We start from the raw sequence: 26,109 nt of genomic DNA on the forward strand, positions 1-26,109 counted from the left end.
GGCTTTACATACCAACTAAGAAATATTGTTCAAGGTTTAGGCCAAAATGGATGTCAGATGAACTAATGAGGCATATGGCAGAGAAGAAAAATGCATGGGATACTTACAAATTAACACATGACACAGAAGCCTATGATAGATACAAGTTGATATGTAACCAAGTTACAAAGGAGGTTAGGCAGGCGAAGGCAGATTACGAGAAATCCTTGGCAAGGGATGCAAAGAAAAACAGCAAAGAGTTCTTTACTTATGTAAACTCTAGAAGGAAGGGGATGAATCAGATTGGTCCACTTGATATTGATGGGTCAACTGTTGATGATCCTGCTCAGGTAGCTAACAAACTAAATGAATATTTTGCATCGACATTCACACATGAGGAGTTATTCAGCAAGGGGAATACCAGAGGTGTATTCAACTCTAGCAGTAAGCTACAGAATCTTGAAATAACTGGGAGTAAAGTGGAGGAGAAACTGTTGAAGATAAACACAAGAAAGGCATCCGGGGTGGATGGGATCTATCCAGTTATATTAAAGGAGGCAGCAAAGGAAGTAAGCAAACCCTTAGCCATAATTATGAGAGCTTCCTTGGACTCAGGGGAGGTACCCATAGACTGGAAATGTGCAAATGTGACCCCAATTCACAAAGGAGGATCAAAGGCTGACACAAGTAACTATAGACCTGTGAGCTTAACTTCTGTTCCAGGAAAATTAATGGAGGCACTGGTTAAAGAAGCACTGCAGGATCATTTAGACAAGACTTCAGTTATAGCTCAGACACAGCATGGTTTTGTTAAGGGGAAGTCTTGCCTGACCAACTTGATTGGATACTATGATGCAGTCACAAAAGAACTGGATGCAGGGAATAACTTTGATATTATATACTTGGATCTTAGAAAGGCTTTTGATACTGTTGCACATGGAAGACTGCTACACAAATTGGAGCAGTGTGACATTGGAGGCAAATTGCTGATATGGATAAAGGGGTGGTTGAGTGGGAGAAGACAGAGAGTGGTAATCAATGGACACTGCTCATCGTGGACTAATGTTATTAGTGGAGTCCCTCAGGGCTCAGTGTTGGGTCCATTATTGTTTTCTGTATTTATAAATGATATTGATGATGGTATATCAAGCTTAATGTCCAAGTTTGCAGATGATACAAAGGTTGGCAGGGTTGTCAAGGACACTACTGACACTACACTGCTGCAACAGAATCTGGAAAGGTTGAGCAGATGGGCTGAGAGGTGGCAAATGAAGTTTAACATTGACAAATGTAAAGTACTACACATGGGAAACAGCAACCCCAGAGCAACGTATCAACTCTGTGGTACTACACTGACAGTGGTAGAGAATGAAAGGGACTTGGGGGTGATTGTGCAGGCAGATATGAAGTTCTCTGAGCAGTGCAGACGGGCTGCAAGAGTAGCTCATGGAGTATTGTCAATGATATACAGGAATTTTTCCAGCAGGGATAAGGAGGTGATTATTCCATTGTACAAGGCAATGGTCAGGCCACACCTAGAGTACTGTATACAGGTCTGGAGGCCTCATTTCAAGAAGGATGTAGAGCTGCTGGAACGAGTACAGAGAAGGGCAACAAGATTAGTGAATGGAACAAAGGGGTGCTCTTACGAAGAAAGGCTTAAGTTTTGCAAATTACAGTGTCTGGAGACTAGGCACCAGCGAGGTGATCTGATAGAGGTGTATAAAGCCTTGAATGGTTTAAGCATGCTCAATGCTGATGGGATTCTTCCTCTAGCTCAGAAAAATCACCTGAGAGGGCATAAATTCAAATTGAGGAAAGACAGATGTAGGATAAACGTGCGGAAATTTGCCTTTAGCCAGCGGGTGGTTGGTTGGTGGAACAGACTGCCATCCCCTGTGGTGGAGGTTGATAGCCTAAATAAGTTTAAGGCTCAGCTGGACAGGTATTTTGAACGAACAGAGGGGTGAAGTGGAAGTGGGTTTTTTTTTTTTTTTTTGGCTGATGCTGCATAAGCTTGCTTTCTTGCGTCAAATGCCTCTACTAATGCTAAAAAATGCTAATTAGATCACCTTGCAGGTGCCTAGTCTCCAAACACTGTAATTTGCAAAACTTAAGCCTTTCTTTGTAAGAGCAACCCTTTGTTCCATTCACTAATCTTGTTGTCCTTCTCTGTACTCGTTCAAGCAGCTCTACATCCTTCTTAAAATGAGGACTCCAAACCTGACCATTGCCTTATACAAGGGGATAATCACCTCCTTACCCCTGCTAGAAAAATTCCTGTATATCATTGACAAGACACCATGAGCTACTCTTCATATCTGCCTGCACAATTACCCCAGGTCCTTTTCGTTCTCTACCACTGTCAGTGTAGTTTGTTTGTTTGTTATTTGGTTTTTAGGAGCATTAGCAACTTAGGCCATATTGCTCGGGGATATTGTGGTGGTCATTCCCTGACCTTTCCACATCCTCTGTATTTGGTGGTCATGGGCTCGAACCCCGGTCTAATCAAGAATCACGTGCTATGCACTGCCGCTCCTACCCACCTGGCTATAGAGGCGCCTATCAGTGTAGTAACACACACAGTTGATATGTTACTTTGGGGGTTACTGCTTCCCATATGCAGTACTTTACATTTGTCAATGTTAAACTTCAGTTGCCACCTCTCAGCCCATCTGCTCAACTTTTCTAGATCCTGTAGCAGAAGTGTACTGTCATTAATAACCCTGCCTACCTTGTATCATCTGGAAACTTGGACATTAGGCTTGATATACTTTCATCAATATCATTAATAAATACAGAAAACAACCATGGCATGGACCCAACACTGAACTCTGGGGGACTCCACTAATAACATTAGTCCACGAAGAGCAGTGTCTATTGATTACCACTCTCTGTCTTCTTCTTCTCAACCATCCCTTTATCCATAGCAGCAATTTTTCTCCAATGCCACACTGCTCCAATTTGTGCAGCAGTCTTCCATGTGGAAGTATCAAAAGCCTTTCTAAGATCTAGCTTACTATGGAAGTAAGCTAGATAATCTTGTAATAACTGAGAGTAAAGTGGAGGAGAAATTGAAGATAAACATAAGAAAGGCACCTGGGGTGGTTGGAATCTATCCAGTTACATTAAAGGAGGTGGCAAAGGAAGTAAGCAAACCCTTAGCCATAATTATGAAAGCATCCCTGGCCTCAGGGGAGGTACCCATGGTCTGGAGATGTGTAAATGTGACCCCAATCCACAAAGGAGGATCAAAGGGAGACATAGGTAATTGTTAGTTTAACTTCTGTTCCAGGGAAATTAATGGAGGCACTAGTTAAAGAAGCATTGCAGGATCATCTAGACAAGACTTCAGTTATAGCTCGGACACAGCATGGGTTTGTTAAGGGGAAGTCTTGTCTGACTAATTTGATTGGATACTATGATCCAGTTGCAAAGGAACTGAATGCAAAGAATAACTTTGATAGCATATATTTGGAACTGCACAAATTGGAGCAGTGTGGCATTGGAGGCAAATTGCTGCTATGGATAAAGGGATGGTTGAGTGGGAGAAGACAGAGAGTGGTAATCAATGGACACTGCTCTTCGTGGACTAATGTCATTAGTGAGTCCCTCAGGGTTCAGTGTTGGGTTCATTGTTGTTTTCTGTATTTATAAATGATATTGATGATGGTATATCAGGCTTAATGTCCAAGTTTGCAGACGATACAAAGGTTAGCAGTGTTGTTAATGACACTAATGACAGTACACTGTTGCAACAGGATCTAGAAAAGTTGAGCAGATGTGCTATGAGGTGACAAATAAAGATTAACATTGAGAAATGTAAACTACTACATATGGAAAGCAGTAGTCAAAGAGCAATGTATCAGCTCTATGGTACCACATTGATAGTGGTAGACAGTGAAAAGGACCTGGGGGTAATTGTGCAGGGAGATATGAAGTTTTCTGAGCAGTGCAGACGGTCTGCAAGAGTAGCTCATGGTGTCTTGTCAATGATATACAGGAATTTTTCTAGAAGGGATAAGGAGGTGATTATCCCCTTGTATAAGGCAATGGTCAGGCCCCACCTTGAATACTGTATACAGGTCTGGAGGCCTCATTTTAAGAAGGATGTAGAGCTGTTGGAATGAGTACAGAGAAGGGCAAGAAGATTAGTGAATGGAACAAAGGGTTGCTCTTACGAAGGAAGGCTTAAGTTTTGCAAATTAAAGCGTCTGGAGACTAGGCACCTGCAAGGTGATATGATTGAGGTGTATAAAGCCTTGAATGGTTTGAGCATGCTCAATGCTGATGGGATTCTTCCTCTTGCTCAGAATAATCGCCTGAGAGGGCATAAATTAAAATTGAGGAAACACGGTTTAGGATAGATATGCGGATGTTTGCCTTTAGCCAGCAGGTGGTTGATTGATGGAACAAACTTCCATCTGTTGTTGTAGAAGTTGATTGCTTAAACAGATGCAAGGCAGAACTTGACAAACATTTGGAGAGAGGGGATGGGTGAAATAAGGGTTTTTTTTTTTTTTTTTTTTTGGCTGATGTTATATAAGCTTTCTTTCTTGCATCATGTGCCCTTGCTAATGCTAAAGATCCAAATATAAGATATCAAAATTATTCTTTGCATCCAGTTCCTTTGTGATCACATCATAGTATCCAATCAAATTGGTCAGAAAGACTTTCCCTTAACAAATCCTTGCTGTGTCCGAGTTATAACTGAAGTCTTGTCTAGATGATCCTGTAGTGCTTCTTTAAGCAATGCCTCCATTAATTTCCCTGGAACAGAAGTTAATCTAACAGGTCTGAAATTACTTGTCGCCGTTTGATCCTCCTTTGTTAATTGCGGTCACATTTGCACATCTCCAATTCATGGGTAACTCCCCTGAGTCCAAGGAATTTCTCATAATTATGGCTATGGGCTTACTTACTTCCTTTGCTGCCTCCTTTAATATAACAATTTAACAATTTCTCCTCCACTTTGCTCTCAGTTATTACAAAATCACATAGCTCACTGCCAGTTTAATTCAACTCTGGCATTCCCCTCTCTGAATAACTCATGTGTGAACGTAGATGCAAAATATTCATTTAGTTTGTTAGCTACCTGAGCAGGATCATGAACAGTTGAACCATCAATATCAAGTGGACCAATCTGATTCATCCCTTCCCTTCCTTCTAGAGTTTACATAAGTAAAGAACTCTTTGCTGTTTTTCTTTGCATCCTTTCCCAAAGATTTCTCGTAATCTGCTTTTGCCTGCCTAACCTCCTTTGTCACATGGATATGGACCAGCTTATATCTATCATAGGCTCCCATGACACCTGTTAATTTCTATGTATCCCATGCATTTTTCTTCTCTGCCACATATCTAATTAGTTCATCTGACATCCATTTAGGCCTAAATCTTGAACAATATTTCTTAGTTGGTATGAAAAGCCTAGTAACTTCCAAGATTAATTATTTTGCTTCCCATTTTGAATTTGCTGTTGGTAACATCATCAGTTGGTCCCACTGTATAGAATTTAAAAACTGTATCAGACCACTGTAGTCACCTTTATGAATGCAAAAACCCTTCCCTTTACCTCTGAATGTAGTTACCTCTTTGAGTAAATCCCACTTCAGCACACTGTGATCACTGCCACCTAGTGGTTCCTTTATCTGCAGGTTCTTAATGCATGAATAATCTCATGATAATCAGATCAAGAGTATTACTCCCCTCTCCTTGCCTCTCAAACATGGTGCTATAGAAAACAATTACCCAGTAAATGCACAAATGTCTTGCTAATGTGTGAGTGATCAACCTATAAGTTGGAGTTAATATCTGGGAAATTAAAATCCCCCGTTATAAGACAATCAGATTTACTGGCCCACTATTTCTCTGTTCAGTTGTTCATTATGCTCATCAGAGTCATTTGGTCTATGACACACTCCTACTCTCAATTTTGATTTCCCAGCACTTATGTCACACCAACCTGACTTGACACTGCACTGTCCACCCATGTCAAACTGGCTGCACTTCTTTAGATTTTGTGGGTTCCTTAACTAATAGCATAACCCCTCCTCCCTTTCAATCCTGTTTATCCTTCCTCTACCTACTGCAATTATGCATACACCTGTTCTTATTCTTAGCTACCCTAACACAGCCCATGTATTTACTTGTTCTGCAATGACTCCCTGCAGTCTCTGAAATCCCCTGCACCTTGTTTTCCAGGCTGCTCATTCCAATAGAAGCGTGCATGAATCACTTTAACCTCTGCCAGTGGCTACTGTTAATCTATTAGTCCATGTATCCCCCCAAGCTAGCAGTTTTCTGACCCACCTAACACTGCCTCGATAGCATCAGCAAATATTCTTGCACCTTTTCTATATAAGTGTATCTCATCCCTGTAGAAGCAGTCTCTCTCTCTCTCCTGTTAACAAGCACAGACTAGGCTGAGAAAAATTCTACCCCTTGAGCCTTGCACAATCTCTCCAATGCCGAATTGGAAACCACTGTAAGCCGATTTGTAAAATGAAAAGTAAACCAGAAAGTATTCCACCTATGGGATACCAGTGGTTACTTTGCAAGTGAATGCAGATTTACCAACTTTAAGGTGGAGGATTGTATTAGAGACCAGAATTCTCCATTACAGGGATGTTACATGCCTGCTTTGATTAGATAATATTTCTTTCAGAGGTGAAGGAGGCTGGAATTTGTGACTCTAAAGTGTCTGTATGTAGTGGTGATGTAAATAGATGATTGTGAATTCAGTATTTTTTTAAAAATGCTTTTAGGATTGAGTTGGTACATAGAGAAATTGCTACATTCAATCTCTATTTTAGCATATAATGTACCTGAGGAGGTTTTTGAGGGAAAAAACTGGATAATCCGGACCAAGAGTATTTTCTTGCGAGGCTTTTGTAAGTGATTTATGGTACTTGATGTATGGACTTTTTGAATTGAATAGATAGATGTGGAAGCTTGTCGGGGAGAGGAGAGAATGTTCACACCATTCTCTAATTGCAAGGTGTGGGAATAGTTATTTTCTGGAAATCTGGTAATGTGCTCAAAGCCAGACTGGAGGATCGAGATGGGTGTCTGTGCATAATCTGATTCCCTTTTCTCGGTTTTCTGAAGATAATTTTTGATGGCTCCTGCTTTTTCTCTCTCTCTTAAGCCATCCTTGTTTTGAAGTATGCAGGTCCATCCTATAGCTTCCAAAATGAATGGAGGTGCTTGAGTTTGAACAAGTTAGATAATTGTTGAGTTCACCAAGCATTAGTTCCTTCTTGTGGTGATAGTTATTTTTTGGGCAGCCAGTCTTATTGGCTAGATTTTACCATCAAGCTCAATGGAGAGATCAAGAATGCAGTCATTGAGGGAAGAATGAAGATGTGGAAATCACTTTTGAATATTTAAATGTGCTGGGCTAGTGATCACTTTAGTGTGTCTCAGACAGTGCCACTGTCTGAGACATTCTTTTTGAACACATATAGGTGTTCAAAATAGTCTTTTAATGTTGTTGTTCTTGGCCACATTTCTTGGAAGGGCCCTGTAGGTTATTTTATGAGACTGCTTGAATGTAGACTATTCACTGAGAGCTTCAGTTCTCTACAAAACAGAAATGCTGTTCCCCTTTAATAATTCCTCCAGAATTATTTTTTGCTCATGGAACAAGAAAAAACAGATGAAGCAAAGATCAGACTAAATGGGAGATAGTGGAAATGAAGAATTTCGTGTTTCATCAGACTCACTGATGGGAAGTGAATGATGCACTATCAATGCTTCTCAAACTATCTGTAGTGAAGGACCAACTTCTTTTATTTCCAATCCGATACAGACAGGTACTTTTGCAAAATACAAATCGTCACAGAACGGTAACAAACAGTTCGTAGACCAGCACAGGTGCTTAGAATGGCAATACATCAAAAATGTAAACATCCAAAACTGCATCTTTATTTTGAAGACCTAAAACCACTGCAGAAGAGTATTATTCATTATAACAAGCATATAGAAACATCAAGGATACTGGAATGTATAGAAAATCCTATGTTTTATTCTGCTGTACGTTTGTGTGTGTGTATTTATAATAAACTAAATATTCTGAAAATTTAAGACTTACTTTATTAGCCTCAGCAAGTTTTTCCTTAGTATAGAAATCTGCATCTGCAAGCATCTTTTGTCTAGAGAGATTCATGTTATCTAAAAATAAATTAACTAGCATGATTGTCTTAAAACAGCATAAGCTAACATGTGTAAGATATTCATATCTTTAAGATTAATCTATTTTAAACATTTTTAGTAAAGAAGGAAAATAATAAATTTGCTAAGGAAGAGGGAAACAAAACTGATGTTACATATCTGCCAACTGTGACCAAATATGAAAAAGCAGTATCTGTAAAACTTTTTAATAAAAATCTGTCTTTCTGTTGGAACATTGTTTTGGAAATAGGAAAATTAAGTACATCATTATCAAACACAAAAAATGGTATTTTACCATTTTTGGTAAAATACCAAAAAATGGTACAAAAAAATGGTATTTTGAAAATAAACCTGATTTCATGTTAATTACAGAGAATTCACATTCCTTAGTATGCAAGTATCTTAGAGAACAGAAGTACTAGTTAAAGTACCAGTTCTTAGAGAAGAATAATCAGCTTTTAGACCAGAGAGGGAAACACTAGAATCAAATATTTTCACTAAGGGAAATTGCAACAAGTCACAGGAATATAACAAAGACTGTACTTAGGATATGATGTTCTTGATGAAAAAGTACCTAGAAAGTTATCTTTCAACTTGTGTAAAGTATGGTATTAACAGTAACCCTTTAGCTGTCAAGCAAATGGGTCAAATTCAAATCCAAGAGCAGATGCACTGGCATATTTTCATTAATCAGTTATTTTGGGATAAAAAGGCAAGAAACAGTTTAAATTAGGGCACTAATATTTTATTCTTAATTCTGACATTACACTGGATAATATGAACAAATAATATCTTTAGCATTATCCTTACTAAAACAGGCTCAAAATTTTTCACCAGTCAACCACACTTTACTTCAGAATTAACTTAATAACATTTTATTATATACATTCGTACCCCTATATAACAAAATCGATTGTTTCCTTGAAAAAAGGGTTTGGGTACGAGGTTATCCACGTGTTGGACAAGCTATTGCAGCTCTGGCAAACGGCAAGTTTTTAATTATATTTAGCTGTTTTATTGACTTAATTTTATATTAAATTAGTTTCTGTCAATAGCTTATAGACCTAGTCAAGCTCCTTATTTTGAACTTAGATAGCAATTTTGAAAGTTAATACTTAGTGTCCGTAGATTTTACTGTTTCTAATTTGCCACCATTTTTATACGATACAGAATAGGGTAATGTATATCCTGAACTAGAAAGCGTAAGGTTTAACGTAAAACTAGATAGCGAAACAAGTAGCACTGTATGAGAAATCTGTTAGCTTAGCAGAAATCTGTTAGTATAGTAATCTTAGATATCTGTTAGTACAGTAATCTTAGAAATCTCCTAGTATAGTACATTATTATCAATTAATCAGTAAAATTTATTAATCTCATTAAATTTAAATTCAATTGTATTTAAATGAAATCATGACTCAGACTAGAGCAGCAAAGCAACACTCACAGATTAGCCAGTGCTGTGGTTCAGGGAAGAATCGAAGGAGGCGATTGTCCAACGCATCAAAGTCTAAAAAAATGCGCGAAATGTGAAATGTTCGTGGACCTGTCTAGAACAGGACATGATCTAGCCAAGGAGAATGTCTTTGTGCGTGTTAGGTGTCTAGAATGTCAAGAAATTAGGTTTCTTGACTCAGCATTCTGATGGGCGCCTATGAGAGTTTGAGGTGTAGGGTAGATGCTCTCAAGGAAATTAATATGAGGGGCTCATCAAGCACTCAGCTTCCCAACTCAACACCAGAGCTCACTCCTGTGCATCAGGCAACACAGCTGCAATCTCCAAGGCAGAATGCGCTGATCCTACAGGAACTAGTTCTTGATGACTCTGTTGTCAAGGAAATGGGGAATATATTATTCCCCATTTCCTTGACAACATTTCCCCATTTCCTTGGCAAAAAGGATAGGTGGAATAGGACCAGGGTATGTCTGTCAGGGGCAAAAGTTGATGATGTACAGATATCATCTTTTAAGGACCCAAAAGGTGATATTGTTGTACATGTTGGCACTAATGACATTAAGAGTAAGCGATCTGCAGATTTAATTAAGAAGTACAGGTCAATTTTGAAAAAAAAAAAGTTGCGGGCTGGGGTTGAATTTGAAGTTGTCTGCAATTCTTCCCAGTCACGATAGGAGGGAGTATATGATGAGATCATTGACAATCAATTCGGCCCTAGAGAGACTGTGCAAGGCTCATGGGGTAGAATTTTTTTCAGCATGGTCTGTGCTTGCTAACAGGAGAGATTGTTTCTACAGGGATGGGATACACTTAAATATAAAGGGTGCAAAAATATTTGCTGATGTTATCGAGGCAGTGTTACGTGGGTCGGAAAACTGCTAGCTTGGGAGGGGGGATTCACAGACAAAAAGATTAACAGTAGCTGCAGTCAGGGGCGAAAGCGATTCTTGCAGTGCTTCTATTATAATGAACAGCAGCCAAGAGAGCGAGTTGCTGGGAACTTCAAGAGCTGCTGGGAGTCATCATGGAACAAGTAAATACATGGGCTGTGTTAGGGTAACTAAGAGTAAGAAGCGGTGCATGTATACTTGCATGTGCACCAATGCTAGAAGTATAATAAATAAATTTGATGAATTTGAAGTGCTGAACAAGACATCAAAGGCAGATATTGTTGGGATATCAGGGATTGGTATCAGACAGATATAAGGAATACAGAACTGGAATTTGAGGAGTACAATGTGTACAGAAAGGATACACAGGCTAGGAAGGAAGGAGGGAGGGAGGGAGGGAGGGAGGGAGGGAGGGAGGGAGGGGGTTATGCTGTTAGTTAAGACACACACACAAAATCTAAGGAAATGCATCCAGTTGACATGGGTGGGCAGTGCAATGTTGAGTCAGTTTATTGTGACACAAACCCTGGGAAAGAGAAAATGAGAGTAGGAGTGTGTTATAGGCCTAATGACTCTGATAAGTACAACAAACAACTGTACAGAGAAATAGAGTGGGCCAGTAAATCAGAATATTTTGTAATGGGGGATTTTAACTTTCCAGATATTGACTGGAACTTGTGGTTTGGTCACTCACAAGCTAGCAAGACTTTTGTGGATTTATTGGGGATTGTTTTCTACAGAAATATGTTCAAGGGGAAACCAGAGTGAGTAATACTCTTGATTTGATTATCAGTAGTGATGATTCATGCATTAGGAATTTTCAGATAAAGGGACCAACCATTAGGTGACAGTGATCACAGTCTACTGATGTGGGATTTATTTAAAGATGTTACTACCATCAAATAAAGGGAAGGGGTTTTGTTTTTGGTAAAGGTGACTACATGGGCTTAGACAGTTTTTAAATTCTTTTAAATCAAACCTCGCTTGGAACCCTTCCCAAGATTGTTCAATGTCTTGTTGAAAGTGATCGTATGAAATGAGGTATTAGTGAATGGTTAGTGTCACTGCACAATGTTTTGTTCTTAGTGTACTGCCAAAGTAGTTAAATTGGCATCGTTTTAATTGTATTTCATACCTTCACGAGTTACCATAGTATTGTATTACCTCGAATAAGTAACTTCACCAATGGAGAAGACTACTGTTACTTATTCTCGGTAGATACCACCATCCAGATGGCACCATTTCAAAGCTCCTCAGTGGGCAAGTTGGTACCCAATTATTGCAGTTATGACAATTCACAGTTATGAAGTATAACTCCACAATATGAGCGATGTCTGATGGTGTGCAATAGTATAACCTAAGGTGATTATTTTGCATAAAGCAGAGACTATGTGTAAGATTCACTAGTGAATTGTTAGTGCCATTGCACCATGTTTTGTTACTTATTCAAGGTAGTGCAATACAATGGCAACTTGTGAAGGTATTCACAATATGAGGTACACTTAAAATGATGCCAATTTATCTACTTCACTACGAACAAAACATGGTGCAATGGCACTAACCATTCACTAGTTAATCTTGTTTGTTTGTTTGTTATTTGGTTTTTAGGAGCATGAGCAACTAAGGCCATATTGCTCCGGGAATATGCGGTGGTCATTCCCTGACCTTTCCGCATCCTCCGTATTTGGTGGTGACGGGCTCGAACCCCGGTCTAATCAAGAAGAGTGTGCTACGCACTACTGCTCCTTCCCACCTGGCTACGGAGGCGGCCTAGTTAATCTTATATGCAGTCATATGCTTTATGCAAAATAATCACCTTAGTTTATATTATTGCACACAATCAGGCATCTCTCATATTGTGGAGTTATACTTCATAACTGGATTGTCATGATTGAAATACTAGGGTACCTACCCGCCCACCAAGGAGAGGCCAACAAGCCTTTAAATGATGCTGTCTGGGTGGTATATCTGCCGAGAATAAGTAACAACAGTCTTCTCCATCAGTGAAGCGTTACTTATTCAAGATAGTGCAATACCATGGTAACTGAATAATATATTTTAAGTGAATAGCCAAGCAGTGTATGGAAGTAAAACTTTCATTTTATGTGATTTCAACTACTACATTAAAATATCCCCAAGTACTGTGCTGCATAGGATAAAAGCAGTACAAATAATAAGGCACACATAATGGTCATTAGGTATTTAAAATTGGAAGTTTTACTTCAATACACCAGAGCTTAGAGGAATATTATATTTTATTATAAATAATGTGAATAGGCATACAGTACGTATGACCCTATTACGGTTATTTTTTGTGGGAACGCAAGAGAATGGCATTCTGAAATTTCATTTAAAATAGATGTCAGACAACGGTATAACAAAATGCATGCTATGTAATGATGAGATTAATATTCAAATAATAATATTTGTTATTTATATATGCACAATATTGTATAATTCATAAATAAGAAAATTATTAGTGCTAATTAAATTTTTAATAATTACGAAATCATTACTGCTAAAATCAATACTGCTAAAGAACTTCGTCCGCAAGAGGCTAGCCTGTGCGGACGAAGCTCTTTGACGCTCTTGGAACAGAGAAGTTTTTCCTGATTTATTTTCTGATTTATTAGCTTAAATTGGCATATTAACTTATTTTCTAGAGTAGCTTTATATTCCTAGTTACGATACTTAGTTTAAAGTTTAACTTATACAGAGATTTTGTAGGTATTACATAGTATCGGTAACGGTATCAAATCCACGTGTTAAATTACAGCCCCGTTGAATGAGAGGTTTTTTTTCTTTTTTTAACCAAATTTACTCGATTTATTAACCAATTGTCATATCAAATTATCTTCTATAAGTAGATTATAGACCTTAGTTTATTTTAAATTGAGATAGCGAGATTTGGAAGCAAATCAATACTTAAGAGTCCGTAGAAGTACCGTTCGTGAATTCCCGCCATTTTTACACGATAGCATAAGTTTAGTGTAGTATAGTGCATAATATAATATTGTCAATTAATCAGTAAATCTATTAATCTTGATAAACTTTATTGTCAATTAAATTGTACTTTAAACTCATATATATATATATATATAAACGACTTAACCGTAACAAATAATTAATACATAACTATAGTGGTACACATGATACGGAACTTGTATAAAGGGAACTCGTAGAAAACACTCGATACCGAAAAAATAAATATAGCGTTATAACTGTTTGGGATATAACTTAAGGATTTAATTTTGTTCTGAAATTGCAATTTTATTGAATTAAATCGGAATCATGACTCAGACCAGAGCAGCAAAGCAAAAGGCTCAAGCTAATGGGAGTGCCGTGGCTCAGGGGAGAACTGAGGGGGGCAGTTGCCCTCTGAATCACAGTCTTTTAAAATGCACTGTTTGCATGATGTTTGCGGAGCAGTCAGGTACGGGACATGATACTGCCAAGGGACATGATACTGTCTTTGTGTGTGCACGATGTAAGGAGTGCAAGGAAATCAGGCGACAACTCAGCGTTGTTATGGGCCTTTATGAGAGCTTGAAGGACAGGGTGGATGCCCTCGAAGGAAATAAATTGAGGGGCCCATCAAGCTCTCAGCTGCCCACAACAACGCCAGAGCTTGCACTTGGTCATCATGCAACACAGAGGCAGCCCCCTAGGCAGAATGCGCCGGTCCCACAAAAACTAGTAGTTGTTGGTGACTCTATTGTCAGGGAAACAGGGAACATGCTTTATAAAAAGGACAGGTGGAATAGGACCAGGGTATGTCTGCCAGGGGCAAAGGTTGATGACGTTGTAGAGCGGATTCATCTTTTAAGGGCACAAAAGGTGATATAGTTGTACACGTTGGCACTAATGATATTAAGAGTAGGAGACCGGCGGAATTACTTAGCAAGTACAGGTCACTATCGAAAAAAAGCCGTGAATTAGGATTGAATTTGAAAGTGTCTGCAATTCTGCCCAGACATGATAGGAGGGAGTATATGATGAGAGCCTTGTCAATCAATTCGGCCCTGGAAAGATTGTGCAAGGCTCAAGGGGTAGAATTTTTTTCAGCCTGGTCTGTACTTGTTAACAGGAGAGACTGCTTCTACAGGGATGGGATACACTTAAATAGAAAGGGTGCAAGAATTTTTGCTGATGCTGTCGAGGCAGTGTTAGGTGTGGGGTGGGGGTGGGATACACTTAAATAGAAAGGGTGCAAGAATTTTTGATGATGCTGTCGAGGCAGTGTTAGGTGGGTCGGAATACTGCTAGTTGGGGGGGATACAAGGACTAATAGATTAACAGTAGCCACTGCCAGTGGTGGAAGTGATTCTTGCACTGCTTCTATTGAAACGAGCAGAAGCCTGAAAAACAAGTTGCAGGATATTTCAGAGACTGCTGGGAGTCATTGTGGTACAAGTAAACACATGGGTTGTGTTAGGGTAGCTAAGAATAGAAACAGGTGCATGCATACTTGCTTGTACACCAATGCTAGGAGTTTGGTAAATAAATTTGATGAATTTGAGGTATTGCTCAAAACATCAAAGGCAGATATTGTTGGGATATCAGAGACGTGGTGTCACACAGATATAAGGAATGCGGAACTGGAATTTGGGGAATACAATGTGTATAGAAAGGATAGACAGGACAGGAGGGGAGGAGGGGTTATGCTATTAGTTAAGAAACACATAAAATCCAAGGAAGTGAGCCAGTCGACATCGATGGACAGGGCAGTGTCGAGTCAGTTTGGTGTGACATAAGCATAGGGAAATCAAAATTGAGAGTAGGAGTGTGCTATAGGCCTAATGACTCTGATGAGTATAATAAGATATTGTACAGGGAAATGGAGTGGGCCAGTAAATCAGAGAGTCTTATAATGGGGGATTTTAATTTCCCAGATATTGACTGGAATTTGTGGGTTGGTCACTCACACACTAGCCAGGCTCTTGTGGATTTATTGGATGATTGTTTTCTACATCAGCATGTTCGTGAGGCAACAAGAGGGAGCAATACTCTTGATCTGATTATCAGTAGTGATTCTTCATGCATTAAGAATCTGCAGATAAATGAACCACTAGGTGGCAGTGATCACAGTGTGTTGAAGTGAGATTTACTCAAGGAGGTAACTACCATCAGAGGTAAAGGGAAGGGTTTTTGTTTTCGTAAAGGCGACTATGATGGTCTGAGACAGTATTTAAATTCTATACAGTGGGACCAACTGATAATGTTACCAACAGCAAACTCAAAATGGGAAGCATTCAAGGAACTAATCTTGGAAGCTACCAGGCTTTACATACCAACTAAGAAATATTGTTCAAGGTTTAGGCCAAAATGGTTGTCAGATGAACTAATGAGACATGTGGCAGAGAAGAAAAATGCACGGGATACATACAAATTAATGGGCGACATGGAAGCCTATGATAGATATAAGTTGGTCTGTAACCAAGTCACAAAGGAGATTAGGCAGGCAAAGGCAGACAAAAAAAAATCTTTGGCAAAGGATGCAAAGAAAAACAGAAAAGAGTTCTTTACCTATTTAAACTCAAGAAGGAAAGGGATGAATCAGATTGGTCCACTGGATATTGATGGTTCAACAGTTGAGGATCCTGCTCAGGTGGCTAACAATCTAAACAAGTATTTTGCATCTACATTCACGCATGAGGAGTTATTCAGGAAGGAGAATGACGTAGGTAAAGTAAACATTGGCAGTGAGCTAGATGATTTTGTAATAACTGAGAGGAAAGTGGAGGAGAGATTGTTGAGGATAAACATAAAAAAGGCACCTGGGTTGGATGGGATCTATCCAGTTATATTAAAGGAGTCAGCAAAGGAAGTAAGCAAACCCCTAGCCATAATTATGAGAGCTTCGTTGGACTCAGGGGCGGTACCCATAGACTGGAGATGTGCAAATGTAACCCCAATTCACAAAGGAGGATCAAAGGGTGACACAAGTAATTATAGACCTGTTAGTTTAACTTCTGTTCCAGGAAAATTAATGGAGGCACTGGTTAAAGAAGCACTGCAGGATCATCTAGACAAGAATTCAGTTATAGCTCAGATGCAGCATGGTTTTGTTAAGGGCAGGTCTTGCCTGACCAATTTGATTGGATACTATGATGTAGTCACAAAAGAACTGGATGCAGGGAATAACTTTGATATTATATACTTGGATCTTAGAAAGGCTTTTGATACTGTTGCACATGGAAGACTGCTGCACAAATTGGAGCAGTGTGGCATTGGAGGCAAATTGCTGCTATGGATAAGGGGATGGTTGAGTGGCAGAAGATAGAGAGTGGTAATCAATAGACACTGCTCAACGTGGACTAATGTTATTAGTGGAGTCCCTCAGGGTTCAGTGTTGGGTCCATTATTTTTTCTGTATTTATAAATAATATTGATGATATTATATCAAGCTTAATGTCCAAGTTTGCAGATGATACAAAGGTTGGCAGGGTTGTTAAGGACACTACTGACGCTATGCTGCTGCAACACGATCTGGAAAGGTTGAACAGATGGGCTGAGAGGTGGCAAATGAAGTTTAACATTGACAAATGTAAAGTACTACATATGGGAAACAGCAACCCCAGAGCAACGTATCAACTCTGTGGTACTACACTGACAGTGGTGGAGAATGAAAAGGACCTGGGGGTAATTGTGCAGGCAGATATGAAGTTCTCTGAGCAGTGCAGACGAGCTGCAAGAGTAACTCATGGTGTCTTGTCAATGATATACAGGAATTTTTCTAACAGGGATAAGGAGGTGATTATTCCCTTGTATAAGGCAATGGTTAGGCCACATCTTGAGTACTGTATACAGGTCTGGAGGCCTCATTTCAAGAAGGATGTAGAGCTGCTGGAACGGGTACAGAGTAGGGCAACAAGATTAGTGAATGGAACAAAGGGTTGCTCTTACAAAGAAAGGCTTAAGTTTTGCAAATTACAGAGTCTGGAGACTAGGCACTGGCGAGGTGATCTGATAGAGGTGTATAAGGCTTTGAATGGTTTGAGCATGCTCAATGCCAATGGGATTCTTCCTCTTGCTCAGAATAATCACCTCAGAGGGCATAAATTCAAATTGAGGAAGGACGGATGTCGGATAGATGTGCAGAAATTTGCCTTTGGCCAGCGGGTGGTTGGTTGGTGGAACCGACTTCCATCACTTGTTGTTGAAGTTGATAGCCTAAACAAATTTAAGGCTCAACTGGACAGGTATTTCGAACGAACGGAGGGGTGAAATGGGAGTGGTGTGTTTTTTTTTTTTTTTTTGGCTGATGCTGAATAAGCTTGCTTTCTTGCATCATATGCCTCTACTAATGCTAATGCTAAATTATTATTATCTTATTATTAAAATAAGAAATTTAATTATTGTCTTTCATTGGCACTTAGATACCAAAAGAACAGTTTCAATAAAAATATATGGGTCAGGCTGGCTCTACATTTGGTTGAATCACCATTTTGAAGTAAATGGCCACTTGAGTATAGAAGATATTGGTTTGAATTATAGGGCACCAGAAATAAATAAGAGAGAGAGAGAGAGATATCAGGGTAAAGGCAACTCCTGAAATTTTTTTTTTTTTTTGGATAAAGGGGTGAGAGAGAGATTATTAATGGCCACTGTTCTTTATAGACTAATGTTATTAGCTAAGCCCCTCAGGGTTCAATGCTGTGTACCTCACTGTTTTCAATATTTATTATAAGGATGATCATACTAAAAATTTCAATATTGATGCAGAGAAAGGCAACAAGATTCGTGAAGGGTACAAAAGGGTGCTCTTACCAGGAAAGATTTCAATTCTGCAAATTGCAGTGTGTGGACCCTTGAAATCTGATTGAGGTGTTTTAGGCTTTGAATGGATTCAGTAAGCTTGATGATGATGGCATCCTTTCTCGGACTATACACCTGAGGGGACATAAATTCAAGTCAAGGAAGAATGATTGAAGGTTACATGTGAGGAATTTGCCTTCAGCTAATGGGTAGTTGTTTGTTGGAACAAGCTTTTATCTGGTGTTGTAGAGGTGGGTAATTTGAATAAATTTAAGGAATAACTAGACAAACTCAGTAGAGGGAATGGACAGGTGATAGGGAAAGCTTGTTTTTTTTTTTTTTTTTTTTTTTCCCCTCTGCTGCTGTTGTACGAGCCTGCTTTCTTGCATCATTTGTCCATACTAATACTACGATTACAAGATGCCAAAAAGTGCAATTAGTAACTTTTCAATATATGAACAAATAAAGATCTAAAGCTATATTACTTACAACCATGTTTAGAGCTTTACTTGTTCATTGAAATTTAGAGCTATAAACTTGAATGCAATTTATAAATTTTTTAGGTCAAGAGGCCACAGATTATGGTGGCAGCTTTTATGATGATCGGTAAATTTCCCTTGTTTTCCTGACCGTTAAAATATAAGTCATACTTTAGTCACATTAAGTCATTTACTTATTAGTAGTTAATATAATGTGAACTTTTAAATTACATTAAAAGAATAATCCACTGCTAATTAAATTTTTAATATTTATAATTTATAATTAATTTAATTTCACAAAGCAGAACCATGGCAATTAGTCTGCTAATGAAGAATTCCAGGGATTTCACAAGATTTGAAATTTAATTGGTAGGGCTCTGCAGAAATTTTATTTAAAAGAAGAGAATTCTCATGAAGCAAAATGTTTGACAACCATTGCTTTCAATTTTTATTTATTTTTTTATGAAACCACAAGCAAAAGAGGTATTAGAACCTCTAGTACTTAGTACCATGCATAGGTTGAAGGTTGAGAAGATGAAAGAAGATACTTGTTGGCATTAGACTTGAATTTCTGTAGATTGTAATTTTCAGGAAATACATATGAAGGGAGGTTGTTCCAGAAAAAAGAAGTTGAAGGAATAAATGAGGATGAAAAAGAGTTGGTTCCCTGAGTTTGAAGTTTGACAGTAAAAGGATGATGATTGGTTGTAGCATGTGTTTGGAAGCGAGAGCAGGCATTGGAGGCAAATTGCTGCTATGGATAAAGTAATGATTGAGGGGGAGAAGACAGAGAGTGGTAATCAATGGACACTGCTCATCGTGGACTAATGTTATTAGTGGAGTCCCTCAGGGTTCAGTGTTGGGTCCATTATTTTTTCTGTATTTATAAATAATATTGATGATGGTATATCAAGCTTAATGTCCAAGTTTGCAGATGATACAAAGGTTGGCAGGGCTGTTAAGGACACTACTGACGCTATGCTGCTGCAACAGGATCTGGAAAGGTTGAGCAGATGGGCTGAGAGGTGGCAAATGAATTTTAACATTGACAAATGTAAAGTACTACATATGGGAAACTGCAAACCCAGAGCAACGTATCAACTCTGTGGTGCTACACTGACAGTGGTAGAAAATGAAAAGGACCTGGGGATAATTGTGCAGGCAGATATGAAGTTCTCTGAGCAGTGCAGATGGGCAGCAAGAGTAGCTCATGGTGTCTTGTCAATGATATATAGGAATTTTTGTATCAGGGATAAGGAGGTGATTATTCCCTTGTATAAGGCAATGGCCACACCTTGAGTACAGGTCTGTATACAGGTCTGGAGGCCTCATTTCAAGAAGGATATAGAGCAGCTGGAATGAGTACATAGAAGGGCAACAAGATTAGTGAATGGAACAAAGGGGTGCTCTTACGAAGAAAGGCTTAAGTTTTGCAAATTACAGTGTCTGGAGACTAGGCACCAGCGAGGTGATCTGATAGAGGTGTATAAAGCCTTGAATGGTTTGAGTATGCTCAATGCTGATGGGATTCTTCGTCTCGCTCAGAATAATCACCTGAGAGGGCATAAATTCAAATTGAGGAAAGACAGATGTAGGATAGACGTGCGGAAATTTGCCTTTAGCCACCGGGTGGTTGGTTGGTGGAACAGACCTCCATCCCTTGTCGTGGAAGTTGATAGCCTAAATAAGTTTAAGGCTCAGCTGGACAGGTATTTCGAACGAACGGAGGGGTGAAGTGGAAGTTTTTTTTTTTTTAATTTAATTTAATTTTTTTTTTTTTTTTTTTTTTTTTTTTGGCTGATGCTGCATATGCTTGCTTTCTTGCATCATATGCCTCTACTAATGCTAATGCTAATTATAAAAGCCAATTCACAAAAAAAGTGCCCATGGAAATATTTACAGAAAAGGCATGCAGTAGAAACAGAATATCTATTACACAGAAAGTGGATAGACTTTGTTAGAGATGAATTATTATTTAACCTAAATTCCCCTTTCTGAAAGGAGTCTAGAAGCCTGACAGAGGTTTTTGGATCACTGCCCCAAATGGGCAAACAATATTTCACGGCAGGGCAGATTTGGGATACATGATCTTGCCTAGAAATCAGAGTGTCATCGAAGATGAACAAAGGAACAGAAAAATCCTTTTTGCTAGATATAAGAGAGGACTGACTGAGACAGAGAGCCATCTACCATCACCCAAGGTGAGCAGTCAGAGAGAGAGAGAGAGAAAACTGGATACCCAATTACAAAAAACAGGTGGTAAACCATAAGATGACAGCTTATTTAGAAGACCTTTATGCAAAACATGATCAAAAGCCTTTGAAATATCAAGAGCAACTACTAGTTATGCCAAACGTTTCCACTGAATTTGTCCATAGATGGTTAACATAAGCCAGAATATAGCCAGTGGGTTAACACTTTCAGAATCCATACTAGTGATCATTGATCGGATGGAAAGTTTATAGGCAGTTCAAGAGCTGGCAGTTAATAGATTTCTCCAATACTTTAGATGAGTAGAACTAAGCACAATGGGATGATAATTGGATGATTTCTCACCCTTCTAAGAAACTGGCTGGATATGATCAAATTTCCAAGCAGAAGAGAAAACACCTGTGGAATAAGAAAGTCATAAAAGGCGACACAGAACATGAGTAAGCTCGGGAGCACAGGTTTAGAGAACAGGTGGAGAAATACCATCAGGATTTGGCATTTTCTTGGCATCAAGACTCTTCTGACATCCTTTTGACAGAAGATCACAGGAAGTATTGAATAGTAGTGGCAATGGTAGGAGGTAGTTTACCAAGATCATCAATACATGAGTTAAAAGAAAACTAGGATGCTAGCAGCTCAGCTTTATATCTTTGGCTGAAGTAGCAATAGAACCATCTGGTTTTGACATGGGGAAAAAGTTGCAGCCAATAGCTTTGGAAAGAGACCAGAATGCTCAACTACCAAGTCTTCTACTCTTAGCCTCTTCAAAATTGTTGCAAGCTTTGGTTTAGGCAGAAAATGAACCTGGAGATTTAGATACAAGCCAATTATGATATGCAACATTCTTATCATGAACAGATTCGTTGGAAACCAAGGTTTAGATAAAGAATGAGATTTTAAGGTGGGTTGTGGAATAAAGGATTTCATCCCTATAAGAATAATTTTATTGATTCAATCTGAGCAAACGGCATCAGAAGATTTGAAAAGGTAATCCAACTAAGGAAAATAAATCTTGCAAATCATCCCATTTTGCAATCTTGTAATGTATATGATGGAGACGCAAAATCCTAACAATATGTTCTGATATGCCCGGATAATAGGGGATGTAGGCGGTAGAGATAAATTGATTGAAGAGAGGCAGGTTAGATTTTGTAACAAATTCGTGAGCCTGAAGCTCACATCTATCTAGAACATGAGGCGGATAGCCGCAATTTGAAAGCTCTGCCCTAATTTTAGAAATCTCCAATGGCCTGTCACCAGTCAAACTAGAGTACATCCAAGTGCGGTAGAATAAAGTACAAGCAGTGCTATGTAAATGACCAGGAGTGTGTGCAGAGCCATAATTGGTAAATTGGCCTGTGCACATTGGCTTCCTAAAAACGGAAGTTACTAAACACAAATCAATGCGGTGGACTAACACATCCAAAAAAAGGAAGAGTATTATCAACCTCTAGTTCAATCGTAAACTGAATTTCGGGTGACAGGAAATTGAGATATTGCAGCAGACCAGATTCTGATCCCCGGGATACAATTGCAAAAATATCGTCAACATAACGACACCAGAGAGTGATAGCTGTTTCACCAAATACAGGGCACACCCATAGCTGTGCCGTGTATTTGGTGAAACGGCGAGTCACTGAACATGATCACGCCCACCCGTTAAACACAGATTGAGAGCAGTACAAATATCATCTGTAGAGAGCAAGGTTCTATCTCCCAATGTGGTATCCCTGCTCAAAAGATGTCTCGCACAGGCAATAGCCTGTTATATGGAAACAGAAGTGAACAGAGAAACCACATCAAAGGAGACCATAACCTCGCTCACAGAAATAATAAAATATTTAATAATACGCAGAAAATGCATACTACAGGAAACAGTGTAAACAGTTTTCCCAACAAGGGGTGCTAATAACTTGGCAAGATCCCCATCATATACGACGTGTGCAACTTCTGGGGAGGAAATTACAATCTATTAAAGTGAAAACACCTGTTCCTCCTTTCCTACGGAGTGGTTCCATATACCGTATTACGTGTCCGTAATACGGTATATGGAACATTATTGGGTTGAGCAGCACAATCTCGATCCCCAACGGGGTATTGAAATCGTCGACTATTTATGTGATTACAGCTAGTGCTCATGGCTCGAAGCACTACACATAGCTACCAATAATAGTACTATGAATCGCATGAGGGGAGTACAGTTACACCCTATTACAGAATGTACTGTATTGCAGTGCGATGAGCACTGGTGATCATCACGCGTATGTAACTCTGTTTTACCGACACCAGACTCGTGGTACATGATCATGCCCAGCTGATTGTGCTATTGTAACCATCAATATATACTGAAGTACACCATTCACAGACTAGCTGATGAAGAGGCACTTCGCTTTGAAAGCTACTATGTATTTTAACGCTTTCATTATAGTATATTTTAACTCTTTTATCTTATTGTATTTTAACGCATTTATCTTATTTTTTTTCTGTTTTATCTTATGTATATATCATTTTTATTTTAATAAATTTATTTTAACCAGTTAGTCAGTCATTGCAAGAAACGTTGATGATACCTCCATTTATTCCTACGGGATGCAAAATATGTTTCCACAATTTTTTAAAGTTTGCAAAGGCCAGAAAAAACTTACATAAAGTCGAGTATTATGTAAGCCAGGGAGTACCTGTAAATGTAAAATGGAATAAGCGGTAGTATACTCAAACTAAAAATATATGCACAGAATTGTATATACAAGGGACATTTATTAAATTATCTACCTAAGGTACTTCCCACAGTTATATTTCAATGATTCATGATTTATCATGTTTCTACAACTTGAATCGTACTAATTTTGATCCCACTATGTTTTTAGGATGTGCTGCTGTAACAGAAAGAAGGAAGATACCAGTATCAAATTATGGATTTGCTGAAATTGGAGCATTGCTCAGTCTCAAGTTTTTCATCAAAGAAGGAAATGGGCCAAAGGCTATTCATGAAAGGATAGTGGCTGTGTATGGCAACAGTACTAGGTGAAATTTTGGTCAGAACAATTCAAGTGGGGGTGGAGAGTCATTCGAAGATAATCCACATCCAGGAAGGCCTGTGACAGTGACCACTCCAAAATGTGCAAAGCTGTGGAAATCCTTGTGCTGAATGACAGACTTTTAAAGGTATCTCAAATCTCTAGGGAATGTGAAATATCTGAGGGAGTTGTTATAACCATCCTCCACCAACATTTGGGAATGGCTAGGGTCAGTGCAAGGTGGGTGACCAGATTTCCGAACTCTGTGCAAAAACAATTCAGAATACAGTGTTGTGAAGAGAATTTAGAGCTTTATGGAAGGAATCCTAAAACTTTCATCTCCAGAATTGTTATTAGCATTAGTAGAGGCATTTGATGCAAGAAAGCAAGCTTATGCAGCAACAGCCCAAAAAAAAAAAAAAAAACTACTTCCACTTCACCACTCTGTTCGTTCAAAATACCTGTCCAGCTGAGCCTTAAACTTATTTAGGCTATCAACTTCCACGACAAGGGATGGAAGTCTGTTCCACCAACCAACCACTCGCTGGCTAAAGGCAAATTTCCGCACGTCTATCCTACATCTGTCTTTCCTCAATTTGAATTTATGCCCTCTCAGGTGATTATTCTGAGCGAGAGGAAGAATCCCATCAGCATTGAGCATGCTCAAACCATTCAAGGCTTTATACACCTCTATCAGATCACCTCGCTGGTGCCTAGTCTCCAGACACTGTAATTTGCAAAACTTAAGCCTTTCTTCGTAAGAGCACCCTTTGTTCCATTCACTAATCTTGTTGCCCTTCTCTGTACTCGTTCCAGCAGCTCTACATCCTTCTTGAAATGAGGCCTCCAGACCTGTATACAGTACTCTAGGTGTGGCCTGACCATTGCCTTATACAAGGGAATAATCACCTCCTTATCCCTGCTAGAAAAATTCCTATATATCATTGACAATACACCATGAGCTACTCTTGCAGCCCATCTGCACAGCTCAGAGAACTTCATATCTGCCTGCACAACCACCCCAGGTCCCTTTCATTCTCTACCACTGTCAGTGTAGTACCACAGAGTTGATACATTGCTCTGGGGTTGCTGTTTCCCATGTGTAGTACTTTACATTTGTCAATGTTAAACTTCATTTGCCACCTCTCAGCCAATCTGCTCAACCTTTCCCGATCCTGTTGCAGCAGCATAGTGTCAGTAGTGTCCTTGACAACCCTGCCTACCTTTGTATCGTCTGCAAACTTCGACATTAAGCTTGATCTACCATCATCAATATCATTTATAAATACAGAAAACAATAATGGACCCAACACTGAACCCTGAGGGACTCCACTAATAACATTGCTCCACGATGAGCAGTGTCCATTGATTACCACTCTCTGTCTTCTCCCCCTCAATCATTACATTATCCATAGCATCAATTTGCCTCCAATGCCACACTGCTCCAATTTGTGCAGCAGTCTTCCATGTGCAACAGTATCAAAAGCCTTTCTAAGATCCAAATATATAATATCAAAGTTATTCCCTGCATCCAGTTCTTTTGTGACTGCATCATAGTATCCAATCAAATTGGTCAGGCAAGACTTCCCCTTAACAAAACCATGCTGTGTCCGAGCTATAACTGAAGTCTTGTCTAAATGATTCTGCAGTGCTTCTTTAACTAGTGCCTCCATTAATTTTCCTGGAACAGAAGTTAAACTCACAGGTCTATAATTACTTGTGTCAGCCTTTGATCCTCCTTTGTGGATTGGGGTCACATTTGCACATCTCCAGTCTGTGGGTACCTCCCCTGAGTCCAAGGAAGCTCTCATAATTATGGCTAAGGGTTTGCTTACTTCCTCTGCTGCCTCCTTTGATATAACTAGATAGATCCCATCCACCCCAGGTGCCTTTCTTGTGTTTATCTTCAACAATTTCTCCTCCACTTTACTCTCAGTTATTACAAGATTCTTTAGCTTACTGCTAGAGTTGAATACACCTTTGGCTTTCCCCTTGCTAAATAACTCCTCATGTGTGAATATCGATGCAAAATATTCATTTAGTTTGTTAGCTACCTGAGCAGGATCATCAACAGTTGACCCATCGATATCAAGTGGACCAATCTGATTCATCCCCTTCCTTCTAGAGTTTACATAAGTAAAGAACTCTTT

General features: G+C 39.1%; 1 protein-coding gene across 1 annotated transcript in view; it reads right to left on the reverse strand.

The window, feature by feature from the left end:
- Positions 1–26,109, reverse strand: part of LOC150081851 (erlin-2-B-like) — a 269,808-nt gene that overhangs the window by 49,135 nt on the left and 194,564 nt on the right. Inside the window, exon 11 of the mRNA XM_090379753.1 lies at positions 8,072–8,151. Within this exon, the coding sequence (XP_090235879.1) occupies positions 8,072–8,151 (80 nt within the window). The remainder of the gene's footprint in view (positions 1–8,071; positions 8,152–26,109) is intronic.

This window comes from Mastigoproctus giganteus, chromosome 8 (assembly GCF_048544385.1).
Source record: "Mastigoproctus giganteus isolate SK-2022 chromosome 8, ASM4854438v1, whole genome shotgun sequence".
NCBI lineage: Eukaryota > Metazoa > Arthropoda > Arachnida > Uropygi > Thelyphonidae > Mastigoproctus > Mastigoproctus giganteus.